General features: G+C 41.6%; 6 protein-coding genes across 6 annotated transcripts; all 6 read right to left on the reverse strand.

Moving 5' to 3' along the window:
- Positions 1 to 612: 612 nt before the first annotated feature.
- Positions 613 to 2,220, reverse strand: EAF02_001371 (uncharacterized protein; the record flags this gene model as incomplete). The annotated part of the gene is made up of 1 exon (XM_038897419.1): positions 613 to 2,220. One exon carries the CDS (start codon positions 2,218 to 2,220, stop codon positions 613 to 615), a length of 1,608 nt encoding a protein of 535 aa, XP_038762394.1.
- Positions 2,221 to 5,851: 3,631 nt separating this feature from the next.
- EAF02_001372 (uncharacterized protein) lies at positions 5,852 to 6,283 on the reverse strand (the record flags this gene model as incomplete). The annotated part of the gene is made up of 1 exon (XM_038897420.1): positions 5,852 to 6,283. One exon carries the CDS (start codon positions 6,281 to 6,283, stop codon positions 5,852 to 5,854), a length of 432 nt encoding a protein of 143 aa, XP_038762395.1.
- A 2,340-nt stretch (positions 6,284 to 8,623) lies between these two features.
- On the reverse strand, positions 8,624 to 11,644 carry EAF02_001373 (uncharacterized protein; the record flags this gene model as incomplete). The annotated part of the gene is made up of 2 exons (XM_038897421.1): positions 8,624 to 10,764; positions 10,879 to 11,644. 2 exons carry the CDS (start codon positions 11,642 to 11,644, stop codon positions 8,624 to 8,626), a joined length of 2,907 nt encoding a protein of 968 aa, XP_038762396.1.
- Positions 11,645 to 12,133: 489 nt separating this feature from the next.
- Positions 12,134 to 17,432, reverse strand: EAF02_001374 (uncharacterized protein; the record flags this gene model as incomplete). Its single annotated transcript, XM_038897422.1, has 13 exons — positions 12,134 to 12,722; positions 12,783 to 13,160; positions 13,213 to 13,298; positions 13,357 to 13,639; positions 13,695 to 14,049; positions 14,099 to 14,411; positions 14,464 to 14,800; positions 14,887 to 15,482; positions 15,534 to 15,777; positions 15,834 to 16,013; positions 16,063 to 16,208; positions 16,261 to 16,278; positions 16,329 to 17,432. The coding sequence occupies 13 exons, from the start codon at positions 17,430 to 17,432 to the stop codon at positions 12,134 to 12,136; spliced, it is 4,629 nt and encodes a 1,542-aa protein (XP_038762397.1).
- A 717-nt stretch (positions 17,433 to 18,149) lies between these two features.
- Positions 18,150 to 20,312, reverse strand: EAF02_001375 (uncharacterized protein). The gene is made up of 4 exons (XM_038897423.1): positions 20,187 to 20,312; positions 19,876 to 20,025; positions 19,558 to 19,776; positions 18,150 to 19,509 (listed from the first exon to the last, which is right to left on the reverse strand). The coding sequence occupies exons 2-4, from the start codon at positions 20,008 to 20,010 to the stop codon at positions 18,376 to 18,378; spliced, it is 1,488 nt and encodes a 495-aa protein (XP_038762398.1). The 5' UTR covers positions 20,011 to 20,025; positions 20,187 to 20,312; the 3' UTR covers positions 18,150 to 18,375.
- Positions 20,313 to 20,811: 499 nt separating this feature from the next.
- On the reverse strand, positions 20,812 to 23,766 carry EAF02_001376 (uncharacterized protein). The gene is made up of 3 exons (XM_038897424.1): positions 22,197 to 23,766; positions 21,807 to 22,075; positions 20,812 to 21,756 (listed from the first exon to the last, which is right to left on the reverse strand). Exons 1-3 carry the CDS (start codon positions 23,079 to 23,081, stop codon positions 20,859 to 20,861), a joined length of 2,052 nt encoding a protein of 683 aa, XP_038762399.1. The 5' UTR covers positions 23,082 to 23,766; the 3' UTR covers positions 20,812 to 20,858.
- Positions 23,767 to 24,927: the final 1,161 nt, after the last annotated feature.

Here is a 24,927-nt window from a genome sequence, read left to right on the forward strand (position 1 = left end):
GATTGTTCTTTACCTTTTTGGGGATTTTTCTCACGCCAGAGAGAGAGTCAGTTTTGGGGGGCTGGATAGGTTTGGTTGGATTCATACTTCTCTCATTCTCTCATCTTGGTGGAGGAGGGAAGTATTATGATCCCCTTTTTGGGGCATTTTGGACTTTGGTTATTTATATTATTTTCTTCAGTATTCACATCGATATCAATATCATTCCCAGCTATCCTTCTATCCATTCAACCAACTATTATGATCCAAATTGACACAACAATTTTTCTTCTTCTTTCTCCTCCTTCCACTATGCCGCTCATTACTTTTTCACAAATATGTCAAGATGAAAGATGATATGAGTATTCATTTTTCTACTCTCTTGTATAACTATACTTGAGTTGAAGTTGTCGAAGTTCAAATCATTATATTCGATCGTTGATATATATTATACGTATGTTAAATGTATGAATACCATTTCTAGCTTCTAATCGAACCATCATCTCCATCTTCATCCCTCATCTTGTAGGTGGTAAATCAAATCCTAAATCTTCTTATATTATCATTTATCCTCTTTCTCTGTCCTATCCTTATCTATCTCCTACCTCCTAACTCCCCTACCCTCAATATCTCCTACACACCCCCCTCCCCCCATCCCCCAAACAAACGAACCATCTGCCCCTCAATCCCCCTACCAAACCCCCCATTTTCATTCCTATCACTCCTCCTCCCCTCCTTCCGCACAGCATACATCCATTTTCTCTGCGTGGTAGTGGGGCAATTTGCGACATCTAGGGTGCTGGGTAGAATGGGGGGTTCTGTGTAGGGGTTAGAGAGATTGGAGGATAAGAGGAGATTTGTAATTCCGGTTCTACTTGCTGTTACATTTCCATTTCCATTTTCGGCGCTATGTCCACCTCGAGCTCTAGCACTACTTGTAGGAGACCGGTCGAATCTCTGGCTCCGTGAAAAAGAACCAAAGCGTGGAAAGTTGCGAAGAGGTGCGAGAGGTGGTGAAGTGGAAACGGAATCAGGTGGTGTGCTGAGGGGAGATTCTGAAGATGTATCCTTGGGATCGCATCGCTCATTTTGGGTTGCGTTTTGAGTTTCATTTTCAGTTCCGTTTTCATTGGAGGTTTCATTTCCATTTTTCTTTCTGTTTTTATCTCTGTTTCCATCTCGACTTTCCCCGCTCCTGCTGCTGTTCGGATGGGGATTAGAATATGATAGTCGAGGATGTTTGCTAGCTCGAGCCAAGTTCCTAATCCGAGTTTCATCTTGAGCTTGTACTGAAGTTGGAGCTTGAACTAAATCTCGATTGGTGCCTTGATGGAGTTCTTGATCTCTGGATGAAACGCCCGCTTGATAGTTTGAGAAAGGATTTTGTGGAGTAGGAAAAGGAAATGGATAATTATCATAGAAATTTTGATCTCGATTTTGAGTTTCTAAAGGGACTTGTGTTGGAAATTGACGTTGATGTAGATTTCGGTGGGATTCTTGATTTAAACTTCGGTCTCTAGGCGCAATTGTCGTTTGGGAATCTGAGAAAGGATAGGACCTAGTAGGAAATGGAGAGGGATAGTTCGCATAGAATTCGTCGTGGTTTTGAACACGAATCTGCTGGTCGATATGTGGTGGTAGTTGAGCTTGAAGTTGTATCTGGAATTGACCTTGCCCCTGAAAATGAGATCGTTCTGGAGCTCTAGTTTCAGTTCCAGTTTGTGCTTCGTTTTGATCTTCTGGAACTTGCGCTTGAATTTGAGTTTGACCTTGAGTCTGGACTGGTGTCTGACCTTGACCTTCACCTTGACCTTGACCCAAAATCAAATCCCTATCCATAGGAGTTAATCTAGGTCTTGGTACAAGATGAGGAATAGCTCTAGGTCTAGGTCTTGGTACAAGATCTCGAGGTCTTGAAAGCGAGTTATCTTGGGGTGGAGGTCGTGAGCTCCCTGCTCGGGATTGGATTCTAGAGTTGGCTCTAAATGTGTCTCGATGAAACTGTGGCTGAGATTCAGGTACAGATACTAATCTAGGATCGATATCTCGTGCACGTGGTGTAGATCTGGGAATGAGATTAGGGAAGGTAGGGGAGGGATTTCTCAAAGATCTCGATAATGCGGTCAGAGCTTGACTTGGTTCTTGTGATGGTTGTGGTTGAGGTGGAGGTGAACCGTCACCAGGTGTACGACGTAGAACTCGTGGGACGGGTGGTGGGTAACCTTTTCCTGATGGTGCCATTTCTGTTTCTTTGGAATGTGTAGATAGATGAGCCGGTAAGTAGACGAGCAAGCAAGTAGTACTTATCTACGGGTTTGATTGATAGTTTGAGTGTTGCTCTGAAGTCTTGGAGGAGAAAATTTGGAGTTGAGTTAAGAGTTGAGATTTGGGGAATAGGAGTTCGGTGCTTGTAGTTTGTGGTTTGTAAAGAAAATAAATGTTCTTAAGTTTTTAAACTATGAGGCTCTTGAGAGTCACAGAAAGAAGAACAGAGGGTTTTATACGCTCATTTATGTATCTTGATGAAGCTAGCCAGTAGACCGTATATGCATGATGCATGTATGTACTCGCTTAAGAAGTTTCTACTGCATCAAAAACATAGCCACTACACCATTGGGTGTATTGTAGAACTATGAAGACTAACGAGTGGAATAAGATAGATTGAGATTGTATGTACAGCAAAGTAATACTGTAGTAATATGCTTTCTTCTTCTGACTAGAAGTCCAGAGTGCTGTTAAGAAAAGTCAGTAAGGCTTTGAGGGGGCAATTGACGAAGCCAAAGATACAGCCGAAGGTTTCCAGGGTATTCTATAGAGTAGGACTGTGAGGAATATAGTATACTCAATCAATCAATTGCGAAGTTAGGAGGAAAGAAAGAAAGAAAGAGTTTCTTGGTTCTTGGTTCTTCTTTGATTCTGGACTAGTGAGAGAAGAACTTTGGAGAACTCGCCGAATTTGTGAATGACAGGAGGTTGGATTAGAGTATATGACTTTGATGAATGCTTTCTTAGTAGAGAAGCTGTTTTTGGAAGATAGGAGAAGCAATCGGATTGCTTCGATTGTGGTCCTTTCTCTCATTTTGTGTGAGGATGTTAGGGATAGTAGATGAGTGAGTGATTGAGGAGTGAGGAGACTTATTGTGGGTTTGAGAGTTGATGCATCCATATGTATGACGATACGCAGCAGATAATGGTGATTGGCGTGAATATGTTTACTGGCTAGAATGTCTATGTATTGGAATGATTGAGGACTAATGGAAGGGTGAGAAAGGGGAAATGAGAGGAGTTATGGTAGTGTAATTCGATAATTGTTACTTGTCTGAAGATGTGTAGAGGAGAGGCCGGATGGATTTACATCTTTCGTACTCCCTGTGGTGGCAGAATCTGTGGTTGATGAAGTGATTGCTTTGTTAAGTATAATAAAAATTTTAATACTTAATATTATATTGAAAAAATCATTTTTAAAGTATTAACACGATTAATCTAAATCTTTATATTTGACGAGGCTTATTTCAATTAATAGGGTTTAAGTGAATTTCTTGAATTTCGAAAGTCAATCTTGATTTTAATTCTTAGTCTGAGGTAATCATTTTCAAGTAAAAAGTCTATTTGTATTAGAATCAGATTATATTATTGTTTATTTAATACATTCAATATTATATAGCATAATAATAAAGTTTTTATTTGAAGAATAAATTGAAATTGAATAGTAAAATATAAAACCTCCTTCCCTTTAAACTTTCGATTAATATCTTTATCTATCTTTTTATTTTTATACTCATATCCCTATTTGTTTCTTCTTCTCTTTCTTAACTTTTATTTGTTTCTTTAACCTTTTCCAAATTTTATATATATCCTCTTCTATCTACCTTTCCTACAACTCTAATATTCAAAAAAATCTAAGATCTTTTAGGGTTCTTATTTTCTTTATATTTATCAAAATTCAATAATAAATCAGTTACAAAAATATTTATATATATGTCTCAAATTTCAGGTATATATTATCTTTCCTTAACACCTCGAATCTAAAAATATATGAAAATTTTATCCTACCATTTTCCATTTTATTTCAAAAAAAAGAACACTCCCAAAAACAAAATTCAAAAAGAGATTCCGGTACGGGGAATTGAACCCCGGTCTCCCGCGACTTGATTGAAGCTTGAAAGCTTCGAATGAGAGGCGGAAATGCTAGCCACTACACCATGCCGGACGTTGTATTGTTTTTGTTGGAAAATTGCATCGAAAGTAGGAATATATTACAAACATCAAAGCGGAGAAAATTCTTTGCAGAGATTTTCCCCTAAGGTTAAGCGAGGGGATGGGGTGTACCGATGTGGGGCGGGAGTTCGGGATGAGTAAGTTTGGAGTCGGGTGCTAGGCTTGGTTGTGCGAGGGATTGAGGTTGATGTGTACCTTGATGGCTGTGTTACCAGGCTTTGACGGTTATGTTTAGATAATGGAAAAAGAATGATGTCGCGAAATAAATTTGAATTAATTAATCTGCTGCCTGGTGTGAAGGGGTCACTTTCAAGGTCTGCGGCTGGTCTGCGGTTGGACTCCGCGGTACGATTCGAGTTTCATTGATTGTTGGGCTCATTATTCTGACCGATTCAACATGGCCATCAAGTATTTTTGAGATTCAATAGGCCCTCAAAATTACAATTATAACTGAATGTTCTTCTGTTCTTTTGTCACTATAATTTATTCAATACTCCTCAGAAGGTCTTATTAAGAATTTAGGATTCCTATCTCAACAATATTTTTTTGTATTCAGATAATAAATCAAGAGCTTTTTGATCGTGAAGTAGAAGGATTTCAAACATAAATTCTCGGATGCAAGTCAATTCGTCAAAAGCTTCAAAAATAATACCTACTTTCTACCCCCGATTTGATGTCAATTATTACTTACTTTGGAGCTTTTTCTGGTAGATGATTTCTCGTAGTATCAATTCTCATCATTAGTAAAACTGATATTGATAGTAAACGTATGAACTATCTCGAAAAAAAAAGAATGTCCTATCCATAATGATATAGTTAGTATATGACGTCTATCATCTAATCATTGCTTACTGCTTAAAAATTGAGGAAATCATGAAATTCGCTCGTGAGTTTGTATCGCTGGTCTAAGTCTACGTGCATCATTGAAGAAGACATATTCCGAGAATTAATCATTCATTATCCATACGTGCTTCAAACCTTCAAGCTTGGAATGCTATCTTCCCTTTGTCTATCTTCAGATTTGTAATTTCATCTAAAGTCTGGAAAATCTCACCTGACTCACAAATTCAAGTCAACATACTTTATTCACCATGCCAGCTACTCCAATAACCAAAATTAGGTACCTAATTTTCATTTTCAACCACGCCCGTGAGTAAGCCAGAAGGAAGGTTACTGAATCGCAGACCAAAATCAACTCTAGGCACGTCATGACCGAACAATTGGCCCAAACTTTATTCCTTCACATTAACACATCGTAATCAACAGAACAATCGTCAATTCAAAAATGGAACGAGATGGAACCGATTTCTGCAAATAAAATCCTATTTGATATCTGCACTAGAGTAGCAATCGCCAAAAGACCAATATTCCGCCTGGCCCCTAGGAAATATAGATGTCGATTGAAACTTCTTTAGATATCCTCAACTTTCCCTAGTACTCCATCCCTATCAATATTGCCATCTCATCCATTCTCCATTTTTATTCGGCTCTTCTTACCATCTTCTCTGTGTCGTCTCTCCCTTTCCTCCCTTTCCTCATCGTCCAATGCTTCTTGCTCTCTCAATCCTTATTCATTCCTCAATTTCATTTCCTTCCTCCATGCTCTTCTCGATGCGTCTTGCTCTCTCAATGCTCCTTCTTGCACTATCAATACTTATTTCATCACAAATGCTTTCTTCCTCCTCAAGACTTTTGTCGCATCATTCCCATGTCCCCCATTTCTTTCTTTTGTGCTCGGATTCTCTTGTGTACCTCCTCTTCTCCGGGAATTCCCTTCATTTGACTGTGCAACTTTAGGAGGGTATGGTACATCAGAATGACTTGGGGGAGGAGGTGCATTCCTCTTAATTTTATCAATGTTCTTAACATTATCAATGTCCTTAATTTTTTTAATGTCTATTGGTCTTTTGCTATTAGGAATGCCGCGATTGTCTTCAGTTATAAAAGGGTTTTTGTTGGAAGAAATTGAAGCCCTTTGAGTGGCAGATCCAGGATGATGATTATCTCCACGTTTAGATGGACGATCTCGATTGTCTCTAGGGGGTATCGGACCGGAACCATAAACATAATTTGGTTCTGTAGACATCTCTAGATTCGAATCGATTGAACAAATATCTAAAAAATCGGCGTAAAAAGAAAAGTCAACACTCCAAATATAATCTAATAATAAATCCAAGAAAAAAAAATATCAAACCCTGCAACTAATCAATACTTAAGTACAAAACTCAACATACAAATTCAATCCTGCCTGCCTCCAAATAGCCACAAAAAAAAACTCCAACTCGCGACCGACCTCAAATCTAATTATCAACAATGAGGTCATGACACCTCATTTGACACCCTAGGCAACACCACAACTTTAATTCTCCATTAATAACTATTATTGATTATCTAATATACCTTTAGGAACTTAGATGACTCTACTCTTGAAGACTAGCTAGTAATCTCTAGACATTTTTCCCAGTTGATGAAAAAATTACTTTCCGGACTTTGCGCTCTTCATTCATACACCTCGCTAATTTCAGTAACCTCTCCATGCATGTTCCCGATAATTCATACTCAAGAGTCCTTCATCCACGAAGCGAATTGAGAGTTGTTAATTAAGGACGAAAGTGGAGCAATTTTCAAAACATATCATCTCATTTCTTCATTCTGTATTTCTCTTTACCTCGTTCCTCCTCATCTGACACACTTCTCGATAATCCCTAATAATGATCAATACTAACAATGATATAAACATAAAATACATTCGCTATTTTCTCATCTCATCATATCCCATCAATATACTTCCTTCTTCTCAACAATCTTACCTCTCAATCCTGCTCCTCTATACTTATTCCCCTTCATACCCTGAACATCTCTCTGTAAACTTTCTCAAACGCTCTACTCCAACCACCTCCTTCCAAACATTTCCCTATGATCTCATAATTCAAAAAGCCACACAATCTACTTGATTTTCCTCTCTTCCTCCCTTCCTCCCTTTCTCCCTTCTAACCTTCCTACATTTCTACATTTCTACATTTCTATTTTATTCCCCTCTCTCCATTCCCCATTCATCCCCCATCTCTCCTCCACACAGAAAAAAAAGCAAACCCAAATCTTTATTCAAATCAATCAAATCAATCAAAATAAAAACAAATTATAATACAAATAATCAATATAAATCCAATCCAACTAAATAAAAAGAAATACGAACCTCTCTTCTCATTATTCAATGATAAAATATCTAAAAGCTTTATTCGTATTATCTATAAAATTCAAGAAAAGTAATTATATTTGAGTTATAAATACTATGGAAATGATCAAATTTTACTTTTTTATTTTATTTTATAAATAGATTATTATTCCGCTATTCTTTTATTCTTTTATTCTTTTATTTATTCTAAATATTCAATCATTCAATCATTCATCATTCAATCATTCAATCATTCAATCATTCAATCATTCAATCATTCAATCATTCAATCATTCAATCATTCAATCATTCAATCATTCAATCATTCAATCATTCAATCATTCAATCATTCAATCATTCTCTTTTTAAAATACTTCTTCAAAAATTTCTCTTGAAAAATCTCTCTTGAAAATCTCTCTTGAAAATTTCTCTTGAAAATCTCTCTTGAAAATCTCTCTTGAAAATCTCTCTTGAAAATCTCTCTTGAAAATCTCTCTTGAAAATCTCTCTTGAGAATATTATTCTTTAAGTATCTTTTTCCAAACCCCCTATTTCAATGCTTCCTTCCAATCTCCCTTCAAACTCCAATCTTCCTCTCAATACTACACCTCTCTCAGACTACTATACCATTCAATCAATCACCTTTCAATCAATTACCTTTCCATTCTATCTTCCCCTACCTTATACCCCCTCCTCTTATTCCCATTCCCATTCCCATTTTCATTCACCCCCCCTCTCCCATTTGTATTCTCAAAATCTTCAAATTTCTCTCTCTCTCTCTCTCTCTCTCTCTCTCTCTCTCTCTCTCTATCTAATAATCCAAACATCACTCCAACACACCATACCATACATCAATTCATTCTGCAATAACCTCTACTATTCCTTAACCTGCCATGCTATGCTACGCTGCGTAAACTAACTATACACATCATTCTCAATCAATCAATCAATCAATCAATCAATCATTCCCTCATTCATTCAAAGAACCCAAACCAATACCAATGCAACGCCAAAAAGGGTATCATACCTCTCTTTCCTTCCCTTCCCTTCGCTTCCCTCCCTTTTCTACTAATCCCACATCACATATCCCATACCTTCGTGTATCCCTCCCACACCATTTTAATACGCCAAGCAATGCAAATATCTCCCTTTGTTAACCCACCATTCTCATTCTCATTTCAACCCCATTTCATCCCTCAATCACCCTCACCACTCCATCCACTTCCCCACTGCTTATCCTCACCCATATCTCTACCCCTGTCCATTCTCCCTCCCCCTCATCTCCCTAGCCTTCTGCTCCGCAATCCTAACCCTCTCCTGCAATCTCAACTTTTCCAACTGCAACGTCGGATCCACATCGATACTATTGCCCACCGACATTTGCATATGCAATCCATTAGAAGCTGCACTCGTAGTTGCCGGGACCCCTCCTCCTGCCCGTGAATTTCCACTTCCACTTCCACTTCCACTTCCATTCGCATTTCCATTTCCCTGTGCACCATTCGCACCCGCACCCGCCGCCGCCCTCTGTTTCCCAGCCGGTACTAAATCCTTAACCCATTTCTGCGCCTCCTCACAACCTTCCATAACATATTTCAATGCTAGCGTTGCTCTCTCCTTCAAATACTCATTATGTCCATCATAAACACAACAATTCAATAACGGCATAATTCCATCCTGGTTAAGCAATTGTTTTTGCACAATTGGATTTCCCGGTCCTTGTCTGCGTGGATTATTAGGTGCCACAAGTGAGGTAAGAATGATAAGTATTTGAATTTTAATACCCGACCAAGGAAATTTATGTGGGGTATCATGAAGAGGAGGAAGAGATTGTCCTTGACCCGGGAACTGTGGTGCATTTTGAGATGTGGGACTTTCATATGGTCGTTCTGTTGCTTGAATACCTCCTCCCTGTTGAGGAACAGGTGCTTGTCTCCGATTTGGTAATGGTTGTTCCGAAAGATTCTTCTTAGCAACACCTAAATCAAGAGCTCTAAGAAGAGCGATAAGTTCATAGACTGCCTCCCATTCAATAAGAAGTGGTCGCATCTCTGGTATTTCGGCAATAACAGATATGAAATCGAGATACTGCGAGAGTCCATCTTTGGCACGTTCCATATCCCATAAATCGACGGGGAAATCATTAGGATCGCTATTTTTGGTTCGAATTTGAGCTTGCGCGTGAATAAGGGCGATACAATCAGGTACGACTCGTGTACGGAAATATGTAAAGAGGAAATGAATAAGTTTTGCATCTCTGTTGTAATCTCTTAGATCATCGTAGATGGGACTATCCTTCCGAGCGCGGAACATGTAGTTGATGAGACGTAACAGAACAGTTTGTGCCGGCGATACAATATCCTTCATAATCCTCAGCGAGCTCCAAGCATATGGCAATAAAGCATTATGATGGAAGGACTCGATAATTTGAGCAGTAATTTGGAAAATGAAATGTTGATCAGTTTGTTCCCAAACAGCAATGAAAACCAACATTTCTCGAAGAAGATTTTTGCCACAATCCAAAGCCAAAAACATTTTGCACCGTGTCTTCTGAAGATTCTCACCAGCTGGTGTAAGTCCTGAGCCCATTGAATCGACAATACAAGCTTTAACGGTCATGTGAAGAGCTTCGATTTGTTTCGTGTCTAGAATGTTAGGAATTTCGGTCAAAAGACCTCTCAAAGGCCCTTCGGCATAAGACTCATCATCATCCTCCTCATCCTCTTCTTCGCCATCATCTTCTCCATCATGACCATCCATCGACCGAGTATCGCCATCAATCTCATCGTGTAGAGGTGGTTCCTCCAACTGCTCATCCTGATCATAAGCATCCTGATCCTGGAAAGCTCGTTGAGGAAGAAATCTTTCCATGGCAGTTTCTTTACAAGCCTCCGCACGCTTTATCGCATCTTCCACAGTGACCATCTTCACAACCCATCCTTCATAATTCTGATCCCTTTGGCGCTTCCACCAAATATCAATTTCGTGTGATACACGGGCGTAAATTCGATCTTGCTCATATTTATCCGTCAATTCAGGTTTCCAAACCGGTGTCGTTTCCTCCGGATCATCTTCCTTATCCGCATCAGTCACAGTGAATTCGTCAATTTGTGGTAACGGTCCAGGTGTGCAATCCATGTCAGCTTCCGCAGCGTATTTCTCCAGAAGTTCCTTGGCCGTCTCATCCTGATCTGCCGAATGTCTAGCCAACCAATTCCTAACCTCATGATAAACCTTCTCCACATTCAAATCATCCGGAGGAAGTTCATGAACCGGATCATTATGCAGATCATTATCGAAAAGCATATCGAACCAAAATGACATCTTGAATCTATCATTACCCATAGTCCAATTATGCGTATGCTGTAAACAAGTGACCAGAAGTTTTTTATCTGCGAAAGAAATTAGTATCATCCACAAACCCAATCCTCACTCAAGATGAACCAAAGCAATGGCATCCCCAATACCAACCCCAATTCAGGAAACAAAACAGAAACCAAACTCACAAAGTTCCGTCACCTCATTCAACCTCCCCCTACTATTATCATCCACATTCTCCCCATCATACCCCTTACTCGTCACATTCACACACAGTATAATCAACTTATGAACCTGCTTATCCAAGCCCACCGCCCTACAAATCTCCTGCGCCGTCTCCTTAACCGCCAACATATTCCTGCTCACCACGAGCAAATTATTCAAATATCCCAAATCCTCCGTCAGCACTTCAAAATTCTTCAAAATGAGCGCCACACTCTCCGAGACGTCCGGTCCGGCAGGAACCCCCTGTTCCGAATACGATTCGCGCAGCGACCGCGACACCAGGATGGGAACGGCCAGGTAAAAGATCCGCTGCAGACGCATCCAGATATCGACATTTTTCGCCAGCGCCTCGCGCACCTCGCCGCGCGAAAGCGACATGTCGAGTGTACTTCGAATCATCTTCCCCAAACCCTCCATCGTTTTCCTTCCCAAGCCCGCTCCACCACCGGGTCCCCATCGCATTTCCAGCATGGTCAAAGTAGCGAGAAACCCTCTCTCTTCCAACCCATACGTATTTGTGCGCTCGGAAACCTTCTTGTTGATTTCGAAATGGCTTCTGCCGCCCATGATTTCGCTCATCATGTTTGTCGGTACGAAAGCTTCGCGGTTCGTGCGCATCGTTTTCGAGGATTCGTCCCACCAGGTGCCCAGTCGCGTTTTACATTTACTGCATGTTGTATTATCGTCGCGGATATCGGGGAGGGGATGCCCGCATTCTGCGCAGTACATGTTTGGTTGTGTGTTAGGTGTGGAGGAGGTACGTCTAAAGTTGAGGCGGAAATGATGAAAGGTGCGGTACAAAATAAATTTTGGTTTGTACGACGTAAGTTGAGGGGTAATATTGGCGTGGATCACAATGCCGCTTTAGTGCCTGGTTGATCAACAATTGAACTTCGTTCTTTCCTTGCAGATTTTATAACGAATTAATTTTGAAAGAGCTTTATTAAACACTCTAATACGACTACTTTAAATATTCTAAGTTTTATTAATTATATAATTATACCTACCTACCTACCTATCTACCTACCTAGTTAAACGAAGTCACTACTGTAACATCTACACTACCTAGGCGATTTTCCATATATTTTAGTTACAAGTACCTATCTACATACAACAGCCAACAAAAATGCTAATTATCAAAGCTAATCGATGTGATAGGTATCATCCCAGACTGCACTGCCCCTCCTTTCTAATGCCGCAATTGCGACTTCCCCTCCCTCACATCTGAACAAGCTCAATGTCATCAGACCTACCACGCTTTCTAGATTGAGGACTGTCCTCTTTATATCCACTGACTTTCACAAAGCTCCTTTCCGAATGACTACCTCCACTTGGTTCACTTGGCTCACTAACGTGTTCATCTTTCGCACTCGATGAACCATCCAAATTCTCCTTCGGCTTTCCCTTCCAATTCTTCGGAGCCCTAACTAGCCAGTATATGAAAAAAGTCGTAACGACATTGAAAGCCACATAAGCCCACATGATACAAAAGTTGCGCCACCTGTTCGTATAGCTCATACCAGCAGCAGCAAGGAACTCATTCGAATCTTTCAGGGGACAATAAACACATCTACTCTTTGCAGAAGGATTAGTGAGATATCCCCCCGCGTTCTGTATATAGCTAGCCATATAAGAGCCACAGGTACTCCCAGTTACTGGTTCGAAATGAAGAGATTCAAACTGGGAACATGTGACTGGGACGTTACCAAGGCCAATGGAGAGCATCCCATCAACAAGGTAAGTGAACGGAGAAAGAAGCCTCAAGATATGCCATATTTGAGGCAGTGTTATAGGCGCTGAGACTATGCTAGAAGATATCAGCTTGCCATAGCCGTATTCAAAAAGTAGATTGTCATATCATGCTTACCCACAAAACATCAATGACAAGAAGAATGCAGCATTAGACAAAGTGCCAGCCATCACTATAAGCTCAAGACCAACTTGTACCATGTATCCGAATGTACTTGCATATATCACATATACCCAGATCAGCAGTAGCATCACTCCATTTCTCTCAAGTATTGATTTCGTTAAGATTGCATTGCGATACATCCCCGCAGGATAGTACCAACACAGAAATATAATTATTGCCGAAAGTGTGTTCCATGGTAACTCAACAAGTATGTTGCTAATAATAAGAGCTGGCCACGAGTAAATCTTTGCAGGTCGCTCTCGCGCTTCAAACAAAGCTCGTTGCACTAAAACGTTTGGGAGAATCTGCGCAACGAAGCTAGATGCTAAAGTTCTACATCAAAATCAGTGATGGCTCAGCTCCCATTCATTGAGGAGGCACTCACAGAAGCATAAACACGCCAAAAGTCTGATTCTGAAGATCCTGCAAAGAACTCGCATCTTTAAAGGATGAAAATCCAACAAATAGAGCCTAACACGAATGATTAGCTTCAAATAGCAAAGAGGGTAATGAAGAGGACGAAGCGAACATAAAAAATGGATAATCCGATTTTCGAATAGATATAAGAAGGTGTTCGCCAATAGTATGAGTTTGTTCTTCTGAAGCATTGCCAGACTTGCACTAAACATTTCGTAGCAAATTCTTTCCGATGAGGTGGTTTCTTGGTTCCTGTCAGAAAAAAGCTGGATCTTGCAACTAATGCCTTTCTCATATGATCCAACTTTCGATGAACAAGGACTAATTCATGACTATTCCTCCAGACTTCGGGCCAATCAATTAAATTTGTTGAACCAGGAGTACATCCGATAGTCCTTTTTTATATTAATTATTCCATCATTGCTCGAGGCATTGACGAACCAAACTTACTGCATGATCCATTCAACAACATTTCCACCCGGGGGACAAGGATCTGCTCCATTGGATTCGAAATACTTCTTAACAGTTTCGCAATCCTCACCAAGCCTACCAAAATATATTGGTCGACCTCCAGGGCCAAGAAAAAGAAGACTATCAAAGCGTTGAAATACTGCTGTGGACGGTTGATGAATCGCGCATAAAATAGCTTGACCGTGAGCTGTCATCTTTTTCAAAAGCTCAATTATTTCCCATGATGTACTACTATCAAGCCCAGTGGTAGGTTCGTCTAAGAAGAGTAGAAGCTTCGGCTTAGCGGCAAGCTCGATACCTATAGTCAGTTTCTTTCTCTGTTCAATGTTTAATCCTGAAATGTCATTAGTCTTTACGTAAGAATTGAACCGGGTCTTACGAGCCTTCACCAGGAACTCCTATAACAGCATCCGCATACACATCCATCTCCAACAGCTTGATCATCTCTTCCACATAGGCAAGTTTCTCTTTCTTGGTGGTCTTGCTTGATTGACGCATAATCGCACTAAACTGTAATGCTTCACGCACTGTCATTGTTGAAAGGTGAAGGTCCTTTTGTTGAACATATCCCACTTTGCGTTGAAACGATATATCTTTTATGCAGCCATCAACAAAAGTTTCACCAGAAACTACACCAACATTACTTCTAGACGCCAGAACATCTAACAATGAAGTTTTCCCTGCCTCTGTTGGACCCTATATGTAATCCTTATCAGCATTGGTGTCAAGCTCGCTCCATAGGACGTACCATAAGTGCGGTCAAAGTTCCTGGTTTTACCCAACCATCAACATGATCTAAGATTCGACGTGTACCATCTCCAGTTTTGATATCCAGACAGATACCTTTCCATTGAAAAGTTGATGTTTGTCTTTGGATTTTGGTTATTGGATCGCCATTCCCACCATACCTATGAGTATCTCCTCCTGAGTAAATTTCAAGATGCCTTTGCCTCTTGGGCAGAGGTTTGTGTCCCCGTTGAAATAACGGTATCTCTCCATTCATTTTCTCCATCGACACATGAGTAATAACGAGTAGGTACACGGCCATATAAGATGCCATGAAAGCAAATAGAATGCTCATATTTCTAAACACATTAGTTGATTATGATCTTGAAAAAATCTCCCCCTTCCCCGTCATCAAGTACAAAAATATTACGAGATTTTCACATACCGCCATAAGTGGTTAGGTTGGAACCCAAACCGGAGCTCAAGATATATAGTCCCCAATACATCTTCAAACCCAGAGATAGCCCCAACAACAGCGCATACTCGGTTATGAGGGCTTGTACTAATGTAAGATGGTCCATTCGGCACGATATTTCCACATGGAAAGACCCGACCTGAAAATTCGTTGATAATTAAACTTTCATAGGCGTACGCAACCGGATCAACATATGTGATCCACCCTAACCATGGCACCATTTTCATATGAGGGACCGCGAATCCGGCATACATCATAAAAGCCAAGATAATGACTGCTTTTGAGAAGATGGCTTGAGGGTGAGATCGACAGGAAGCTCCAATAGCTCTGAAAGCCATGGAAAGTGTCAAACTAAGAACAAATGAGAAGGCAGTGAAAGTAAAAAATGCTACAGATGTTCTCCTCAAACTTGTCATGAAGTATAGAATAGCGTTAAAAAGAACGTTACTGCAAAGTCTGACTGGTATGCTGCATAGAATTGAAGCAAATGCTTCGGCGAATGGATGAACAAATGCATATCTCGCTTGTTTCTCCACCACCAGGCGTTCATTAGACAGTTGGAGAATCTAGAGTGCTGTCAGCGATGCAAAAGAATACCTGAAAGTTCGTGTCACTACCTCAAGTGAGTCTGTGAAAGCATTCAATAGTATTGTGATAAACAGTAACATACTTCTGTTGTTCATACTGCTAGTATCATCTGGCATATCGTAGAAGACGATACCCATGATTAGAGCCATGAAACTGTTAATTGCCAGGACAAAAATTGTGTGGTTCATGTCACTTCGTAACCTTTGAAGACCTCTAACGATACACAAAAAGACTTGTTGTCTTGGACCGAGTTTATATGCTGATTGGGCTCTCCTGGAGTTCAATGAGTAAGTCAAAGATCAAGATTGGGATGTAAATCAAAGACGAACAGATATTTAGCCTGTTGAGATCTCCTCGCAGCGGCAAAATCCAACGCATGAGTCCCATCAAACGGGAATTCATTTTCATAAGCTTCAAGGTCCTGCATAAGTCTTGCGTAATAACGACATGTTTTCCATACCATAACGAATTCTTCGGGAGTTCGTGGCACTCGGAATTCAAAACCTGGTCTTTACAGTTGTTAGTGTCAAAATTAAAAAGGATAAGCTGATATTTTACTGGATTATCCTTTCATCTGGACTTGTGAGGGATGTCAAGAAGTCTGCTGTAGTTTGATATGGAGGACAAACGAATCCCATATCGATGAAAAAAGATTTTGCTTCATGGCATGGGCCGAAGTATATCTGCCGTCCCTCGTATAGAACCTATGGCGTCAATCAGTAATGCTTCACGGGGAAGATGTGAAATATAGCATACTGTAACTTTATCAAATAGCTATACGCAGAGTTAGCAGTGTTCTCTCTAGGCCTGTAGCCATATCTTACATCATAAACTATTTCAGGTACTTGATATAAAGCAATGCATGCCGTCGTTCTTCCAAGGGTAGTAGAAAGTCGAATCATCTTACAAAACTCAAGTGCATGAACGTTATCGAAGCCTCTGGTACAGTTATCCCAACACTGTAAAGAACATCCGCTCAAGGCTGCTTCTGCGATGCTAACTCTCTTCCTTTCAGCTCCACTGATACCTTTAACGGCATCATTTCCAACAAGTACATTTTCCACGTGACTAAGACCTAATGTTTTCATCATCACATCCCTCATATGCTCTGCGTATACTTTTCGAGTTACTCCAGGAAAAGTAAAATCACACGGTGCTCGAGCTTTAGCCGCAAAAAGTAGCGTCTGACCAACCGTCAAGTTTGAGAAATGGCTATCCGACTCGGCCAAATATATTGTTTCGCCTCGAAACCGTGTGTGCATCTCGCTCACAGAGACTCCTTGGTAATTGATATCCGAGTCCGGCTCGACAAAGAGTTCATGAGTGTTCCCAGATATCGTTTTCAAGAACGAAGAAACTCCACTTCCTGGCCGACCAAGAACCAACAGCATTTCACCGTGCTCAACCAAACCATCAAATCCTTTCAATATCTGAACTTTCTGTTTTCCAGATCCAACCAACCAGCGAGCAAAAGCGCCAAGTTCAAACACAATATTTGCAACATTTTTCTGATAATTAGTTGGCTTCCTAAAAGCATAAACGGTCAGATTTTCAAAAGAAAATCCTGCACTTCTCCGAGGATATCGTCTCGGATCCTGTCCCATGAAGGCAACCAAATTGGCGATCCATGCCTCCGGATTGAAATTGCTGCTGCGGGGATTCAACGGAGAATTTGGAAGAAGATTCAAGAAAGGATTTTTGAATTGATCTGATGTTTCTGGCGGCTTCAATGGGCTGAGAAGTGTGGATGGAAGCTCGAATCTTTGCTCCGCGAGTGAAGGGCGAGGTAGTGATGAATCTTGAAATGGATCACTTGGTTGAGGGGCACATTCTACTTTCTGATGCTTCTCACGTGGATAAGCTGCATGAATTCGAGATGGTGGGGTAATTGGAGGCTCCTTTAATTTTGTGTATCCCGAATTGTCCATGATGGTTTGGTGTATGAAGGTCGAGAGATTCAGTTGAATATATCCCATCAACAAACGCGCAACAACAAGATCTAAACCTCTCGAACTTGGGATCATGCGTAAAACAAATCCGTATGCCACAAAAATAGAAGGAGCACTTACTCTGCCCTGACCCGATGGACGCACCTACCAAATTTTGATCATCAACTGCACAAATTCAACTACTAGGTACCCCTCTCTTGATCGGTCCTTTTCAGAAAGCCAGTTGAACCTATCTCAACAACAACAGACTCAATTCCTCCCTCACCCTCTCCTTCACCCTTCACAAACCAAATTCTTATCCCCAGAAAATGAAGGAGCACTTCACTTCTGTCCCCCCTCCCCCTCCCCTAACCTAATGAACGCACCTACCTAACGACATCTCTCTCGATCGGTCCTTTCTCCTCAGAAAGCTAGTCTGATAGCAATCGGGTAGGTAGTAGATAAGAGTAACTCCCATCGATATTCCCTTTTCTTAATCTCGCAAATCGGTGAGATTTCTTGTAATTACCATGGGCTGACTCTTCACATTCCCCTTAGAAACACTTACCTACCAAACAGGTACTCACATTAATAACCCGGAAGATATATGACCAGGCTAAAAGAAAACTACTCCTCATCCATTCACTGAAATTCAAAGAATATACACCAGATCAGATTACAGTGAAAAATGTAACAAATCTTAATAGCCACATACAAAACTAAACATTACCTCTGCTCGCCCCTCCCCCGCTGGATATATTTCAAATACTTCGACCGCTATTCAAACATAATCAACACGCTCAAAAGAGCAAATCATGTTTGACAACTCGAACACACGCTGACGCACTGCTTAAATTTACTTCTCTGTACCAATTCGCTAAAAATCTTATCCTCCCTTTCCCCTTAAATTACAATCTCCAAACACTCTCTCATTCCTGCCAATTTAACCAGTTTTCTCTGGTACTGTTCCAGGTGCAAAATCAGTTGCATTCGTTGTCGCCACGGGACTAGCAACTGTCTCCCCTCCTGTAATTGTTCCTCCAGTTTGAATTGATTCAGGTTGTTTTTCCGCGGGATAGCTCATTGAGCTTTGTTTTGAATCAGTCGGGGATGTTGGACTCAATGGACCCATTGGACTGATTGCTTCTGCTGGACTTGATCCCACGACCGATTTGATGACTTCATACCACTTATTGGCATCCGCTGCCGAATGCGCCTTAAAGGCAATTTCGGAAGTACCAGACAATTTACTTCCTATTCCCTTGGAAACATCTTTTCCTTTGATATTGAATTTTTCGCCGCTAGTACTTCCAATTATAGCATCTGGAAGGTAGATAGATAACTCCGGAACGGGATCTTTGCGAACATTGTCGTTGTCTTTGAATTCGTGGAGGAATTTGCTTGGAGTTACGACATAGTAGCCAGTAGTGTAACCGGCGAAGCTCAACTTGTTTCTGCTCTTGCGTTCAAGCGAACCCTCGATAAGAGCCTGAGTGCTAGCGTGATTCTGGTTGGGGAAGCTAATTGCTTCTACTGAGCGGTCCGGGGCGTTGGGATCAATAAGTAAAGCTTGGTTACGGTGAACGAAGCCTTCCCATTCGAGATTTGCAGGAACTCCTTGGCAAGCGTTCAGCATATCTGCGAAGAGTGTTTGTTCTCTTTGAGATTGGCTCGTAACTATCTGAGTGAAACTCATCATAGTCTGTTGGATGATCTCGATTACATGAGCCTCAAATTGCGCAAAGTTATTTTGGACTTGAATGAGATCATGACGATTGGTGTTTTCCTCCAAAACTTGCTTGTGAAGTCGATGTAGAATACCTCGGTGAACGACATATGGATCTTCGGCCGACTTCATGGAAGCAGCGCTGGATTGGTAGTTCGCAGTTTGCGATCCCAAAAGCTCAATATGTTTTTGTGTAATATTTCTAGCCTTATCGACCTCTTTTGCTCCCTTTGAAGCCCCAGAAAGTAACTCCTTAGATTTGTGTTTGATTTCCTTGTGTAATCGATCGAGTATGGGTAGTACCGTGCCTTTCAGATTCTTCTCTGTTTCGAGGTGCGAGTTTATTAAACCCTATTCAGTCAGCGTTTGCGCAATATTAGAGCATCGCGTAAATCATACCTGAGTATTCGTTCGCATGTTTTCGAACATTCCCGCCATACCTCCTAACTCCTGCTGAAAATGGTGCCCCTCTTTTAAGGGGTTTGCGATAGTCTTCAAAACCTTCTCATACTCCTTTGATTGCTGTTTTTGTACTTTCTCCGTCGCCCCAATGTATTCCTCAAGATACCCGACTGCATGTTTCCAAGCTCTCAATCTTTCTCCTAACAATTCTGAAGTCTGCGTGCGAAGATTCAATCAGCCACAGGCGTTCTCCTATCTTCCTCCAACCCCGATATTTGGCCTTTGACAATTTGCAAATTTCGCAAAGATACTCACATCCTTAGGGTTCTCCAATGGTACTGCCTCTCCCTCATCCGTACGATCTGTCAACGCACTACTAGTCGAGAATGATCTCACTGGCATGTTCGCTGGTGTCGATCCAGGAGCTCCTGCTACTTGTGACCCCGACATGTTGGCGTGCAATGACTGTTTGCGCATCATCTTGTATTAGTCTTCTTTCTCCGAAAAAGCAGCTGGTGCAAAAAGTGAAGGGAGAATGGGAGATTGATGCAAGAAGAGCGACGTATGGATAATATGCAAGAAGGTATTATTCACTATCGCTCGCTCGCTCGCTGTACTCAACTTACCTGGTCACTGAGTGGGGTGGTATTCGCGACCCTTGTTGTCGTTTGTCTTTCGGTAATCTTGAATCCCGGTTGCGAATTTGGACTTAGTGGAGTGTGCGGAGGCAAGGTACTGTATATTAAATCTTATGTCTCAGTGATCAAGGATAAGAATCTCAAATAATTCTAGAATGAAATTCACTTTCGAAGTTGCAGAAAATTGGCGATGATAATGAGGTTATTGATGAATCGAATAATGATGATGATGATGTACTCAAGCATTGTACTTATTTATGTTTCCCGCCCGAACCCCTCAGCTTCCCACTAGAACAACCCCCATTCCTTAGTTTATCAACCTACGTCATTATCCACCCTTTCGGCATCGAATAGTTGAAGATTAGTTGAAAATTAGTCTGATTCATGCGCTATCACAAAAATCACTCAAATCACTCTTTTGGTGAAACAAAGAAATGTGAAAGTTATGACGATCTTTCATCTCAAGTAGATCAGATTACAGGACCCTGATTTTCCATTTTATGGACTCGGGGCTATGACGACCAGGGACGTTTCAAATATTTCATGAAATTTATGTTCACAGCCACGATTTAAAATGCAGATCAGATAGATCGCACACTAGGGTGTCCGAGTCTTAATAGTGTTGTGGTAAATAAATGTTCAAACGTAGCGCAGAGATCTTCAACGCACAACAATACTATGTTTCCCACCATTAGTCTCCAGTGCCACACCCCCATTCACAACCTTCAAGTCCTTTGACCCCTTGATTTCCTTTCCATTTAGAACAATACTTGGAACCACCCCCGCCTTTCTTACCGGTAAGATTAACGACCCTGTGGTTCCTTCCGGCACCGCAAAATCCAACGTGTATCCCGTCTTTGTAAGTTTCCAAGCCGCTTGGAATTTCCCTAATGCAGTCACAAATCCACCTTCTGCACTCGTCAAGTCTCCGAATTGTGGTGTTAATTTCCAAGTTTTGCCCACGGGGCTAGTAACACTAAGACCCAATACAAATTCTGTCAGGGCAGATGTGGGACCTGAAGACCAGCCATGTGCGTGAGATACGTATGAGGTATCGTACATATAACCTCTGCTTGATCGATACGCAAAGGTACCATTTTGGAGATACCCTTCGATAACTGTACTTTCGGTTCCGTTAGGGTTGTTGAGATACCAACCCCAACATCGACGAATGAGATCGAGCGCACGACTCGTTTCTCCGATGGTAAAGTGGGCTTGAATCTCGAAACTCGATATGAATGGGGATATGTTTTCTGGAAGTTCGGGCGCGACAGCTCCGATTGGGGTCCAATTCTTGAGAAGGTTGGTGGAAATAGTCTGGGCTGTAGGGGAAGTTGGAGAAACAACTCCGAATAAAAGAGCCATGCTATTTGCGTCTTGAGGATGTAATGTAGTTGCCGTTGCGTTGTCTTTGAAAGATCCATAAGATGAATCGAAGCAGTATTTATTGACGGCTGTTTTAAGAGAAGCCGCCTGACTGGTCCATGTCGCCGTCAAATTAGTAGTATCACCAGCCCATTTGGCCAGATCAGCGCCAGTAAGAAGAGTTCGATAGAGGCTGTGCATTTGTTAGCTAATCACCACAGTCACATTGATGTCAAAACATACATCATTTGTGCTTCACTGTTATTGAAACCTTGTTGCCAACGCGCCCAGTCACGAATTCCTGTGACCTCGAGGAGCCCAGGAGCGCTGACTTTCCCATAAACATAATTCATCGCTAATTTATACTTCGCCCAGTTTTGCAAAAGGAACGAAGTATCATTGGTGTAAAGAACATAGTTGTAAGTTCCAATCATAGTCCACATATGATACGTATCAGAGCCCAGTTGTAGCAACGGTGGCCCTGCCTCTGGAAATGCGCCCGTCACATTGTTCTAAATTAAGTCAGTCGGGATCCTCGGTCAATGAAGCAGTTTCAAGGCGGAAAATCGGAATGCGAAAGAAGGAATTTCAATACTAGGCAGGAACAAGAAGATCAACTAAATGATAACATACCTGGTAGTTGAACATGACCTGGAGTGCATTTTTGACACTGACGAGGTCACCAATACTAATAAATGTCGATGGAACGGCGATACCCATGTCACCAGGCCAAACAGCTCGATCCCGCTTTGCGCCATCCACAATGATCGTATCGCCCGGTCCCATGGTACCATTATTTGCCCATCCCACTTTAACAGTAGGGATTTGACGTCCAGTATTTACAGGAACTGCATTTGTTTGCAGCGTGTATGCACCAGAGTACCAAATCTTGTTCAGCATTTCATCGCTGCTGTGAAAATATCCTTGGTATGCTTGTAAATTTGACCATGTTGGCTGGAATCCAATCTCAAGAACGATGCTGCTGATATTGACATTCGTGGTACCATCGGTAAGCAAGAACAAAGTCAAGTATCTGAAACCTCCACGAAGCGAAAGATCCGGCATGGTATATGTTCCCGTGCCAGCTGATGTGAAATTTGCATAGATAGCGCCATCTGGTCCTTTGAACCCTCCATTGGACGAGTCCGACCATTCCCCGATGTAATTTTTGGCTTCTGTAAATGCCAGCCCGATTGCACCAGGCCCCGAGGAGGTGTATTTGAGGGTCACGAGTCCGCCCACCTCTTTACCAAAGTCAAGAGTATATTTCGAACCATTGCCAGAAAGTCCAATCGATCCCGTGAAGCTAGATAGAACAGCTCCGGTTGTTGCGGATAAGACGGATTTCGGAGATACCTGGCGACTCGAAGGCGCATAGATATTTGCATCCCAAGGGCCTGGAAAGGCAGCTTCCAGAGGTCCGCTGCAAGTTGTGTTTTTCCAGCATGCTTGAGCAGAAACCAAATCTAAGGAAAGGGAAAGTGCGACAAGCGCAATTAAACGTTTGATGATGGCCATGATTTGAGAGCAGCACTCTGTATGAGCGCACAATGCTTCGTTGTCGATCGAATTTCAGCGGGAACCCACGCCATTTGTACACTTTCAGGAACGAACTCAAGTCGCATCAGTAATTGATTCTCCAAAACTCGGTCAATGGATATACCGAGGGAGAGTTTTTCCGAAGCGGTTGAATTGTCGAGAATTGCAGGCTTCTGCAGATCAAGATGCGGGGGAAATAGAGTACTGTGGGGTAAACACAAACCAGTTGTTGAACCCCATTTTGTTCTTCCTCTTCACCTACTGTTGGATACGCACTCGCACTGTACTCACATGGTTGACTGGGGATATGAAGCTGGCGAACGACTGCATATATGCCAGCAAAGGATCATATATTGACCCGAATAGGCGACATGACGTTGTCACCGACAGGCTACCCTGGGGGAGGCAGGAAGCAGGGAAGCATGTTTCCATGTCGGAAGATAGCAATGTCCATTCAAATTCCGGAGAGAGAAAGTCAAAATGATTGATTGGCGTTGAGTGGCAGGAAATGTCATTTGATTGATTGACTGTGTGTATGTCTGTACCTAGTAGGTTTGTGTAAATGTATAAATCAAAGATGTCTCACAATCTATAAGTCGTATTTCTCGTGATGAACTCCACACTTTTACCACTTTTACCACTTTTAACGAGACCTCGGGAGACCCTCATGTTTGAGTACGAAGTACGTGGTGTGTCTTGAAATGAGGTGGTGGGTGAGGTGAGGTTTCAAACATCCAAAATGAAGTCAATGCGAACGTTGGAACTCTCAACATTGTGGCTGTGAGGAACGGAAATCGAGCTAATCGTACAGCAAATGCTATTATTGGGTGACCGTACTCTGGCACCGTTTTATCTATCGTATATGGTTATGTTATGTACCTACCAGTACCTACGTATAATGACAGAAATTCGAAAAAGGGTCATGTCGTTTTGGTGACGGTGATTGAGGGTTTCTTCTCTCCTCTTTGCTCTCTTTCGATTTGCTTTTTTCTTATCGTGTGGCAGGAAACGGACAACGGCGGGTGCGGATACGAGACGATACGATACGATAGATGGAAGAAATGGAAGAAATGGAAGAAGAAAAAAGATTCTAGATCGATTAGCCGTTGCCCACCCACACACACACTTACAAATGCCCCTGAGCCAGCCCATGTTCTATAATTCTATAATTAACCTTGATCATAATTTCAAAGTCTTCCAAAGACTTCTTTTTTCCCTCCTTACTACTTGTGTACCCTGCCGAAGGAACACTTACAATATATACATATACATCTGTATCGAATTTTACAAAATGCCTTTGCGAAAAGCCTTTGAGATGTTTGTGATTCGCGAAAAACAGAGTGATTTGGGACCATGACAGTGAGTATGTGTGAGTAACAACATCCGGAGGCTCAATTCATCATTTGAAGCGACAGCATCTTACTCAAGTACCTACCTATCATCAGGAAGAACAAGCTTCCGGTGCGTGCCTCTCTTACCCCCTACCTCTTTTTCTTGGATTATGATTATCATGTGTTTGCGCCGCATGCCTAGGTAGCTAATCACGGAAAGGATGGTTAAGAATCTCTCAATTGTGAAGGATGACTCTAGGCGCTGTAGCAACCAAATGACATAAGAACCCTGAATACCTGGTAGACAGCGTCCAAAGCTCATCAGAGTTGGGAATACAGTCAGATGCCAAATTCAGCCCTGGATAAGGAGCAGGTGGGTGGGTGATACGAGAGAAGTCTTGGGAGATGTAAAGGATCTTCAAAAGCACAGCTGATAGAGCAGGTAGGTGTTGATATTCAATGGGAAGCTTGAAACTTGAAGGAAGAATTCTTAA

This window comes from Botrytis sinoallii, assembly GCF_014898435.1.
Source record: "Botrytis sinoallii strain Bc 23 chromosome Unknown BSIN_002, whole genome shotgun sequence".
NCBI classification, from domain to species: Eukaryota; Fungi; Ascomycota; class Leotiomycetes; order Helotiales; family Sclerotiniaceae; genus Botrytis; species Botrytis sinoallii.

Bases quoted from the DNA above. Each gene is read 5' to 3' on its own strand.
- EAF02_001375 (XM_038897423.1), bottom strand. From the start codon at position 20,010: ATGTCGGGGTCACAAGTAGCAGGAGCTCCTGGATCGACACCAGCGAAC. The intron at 19,777-19,875 runs GTGAGTATCTTT...CTTCGCACGCAG, and splicing joins CATTGGAGAACCCTAAGGAT to ACTTCAGAATTGTTAGGAGA. The intron at 19,510-19,557 runs GTATGATTTACG...CTGACTGAATAG, and splicing joins ACATGCGAACGAATACTCAG to GGTTTAATAAACTCGCACCT.
- EAF02_001376 (XM_038897424.1), bottom strand. From the start codon at position 23,081: ATGGCCATCATCAAACGTTTAATTGCGCTTGTCGCACTTTCCCTTTCC. The intron at 22,076-22,196 runs GTATGTTATCAT...GACTTAATTTAG, and splicing joins AGGTCATGTTCAACTACCAG to AACAATGTGACGGGCGCATT. The intron at 21,757-21,806 runs GTATGTTTTGAC...ACAAATGCACAG, and splicing joins AACAGTGAAGCACAAATGAT to CCTCTATCGAACTCTTCTTA.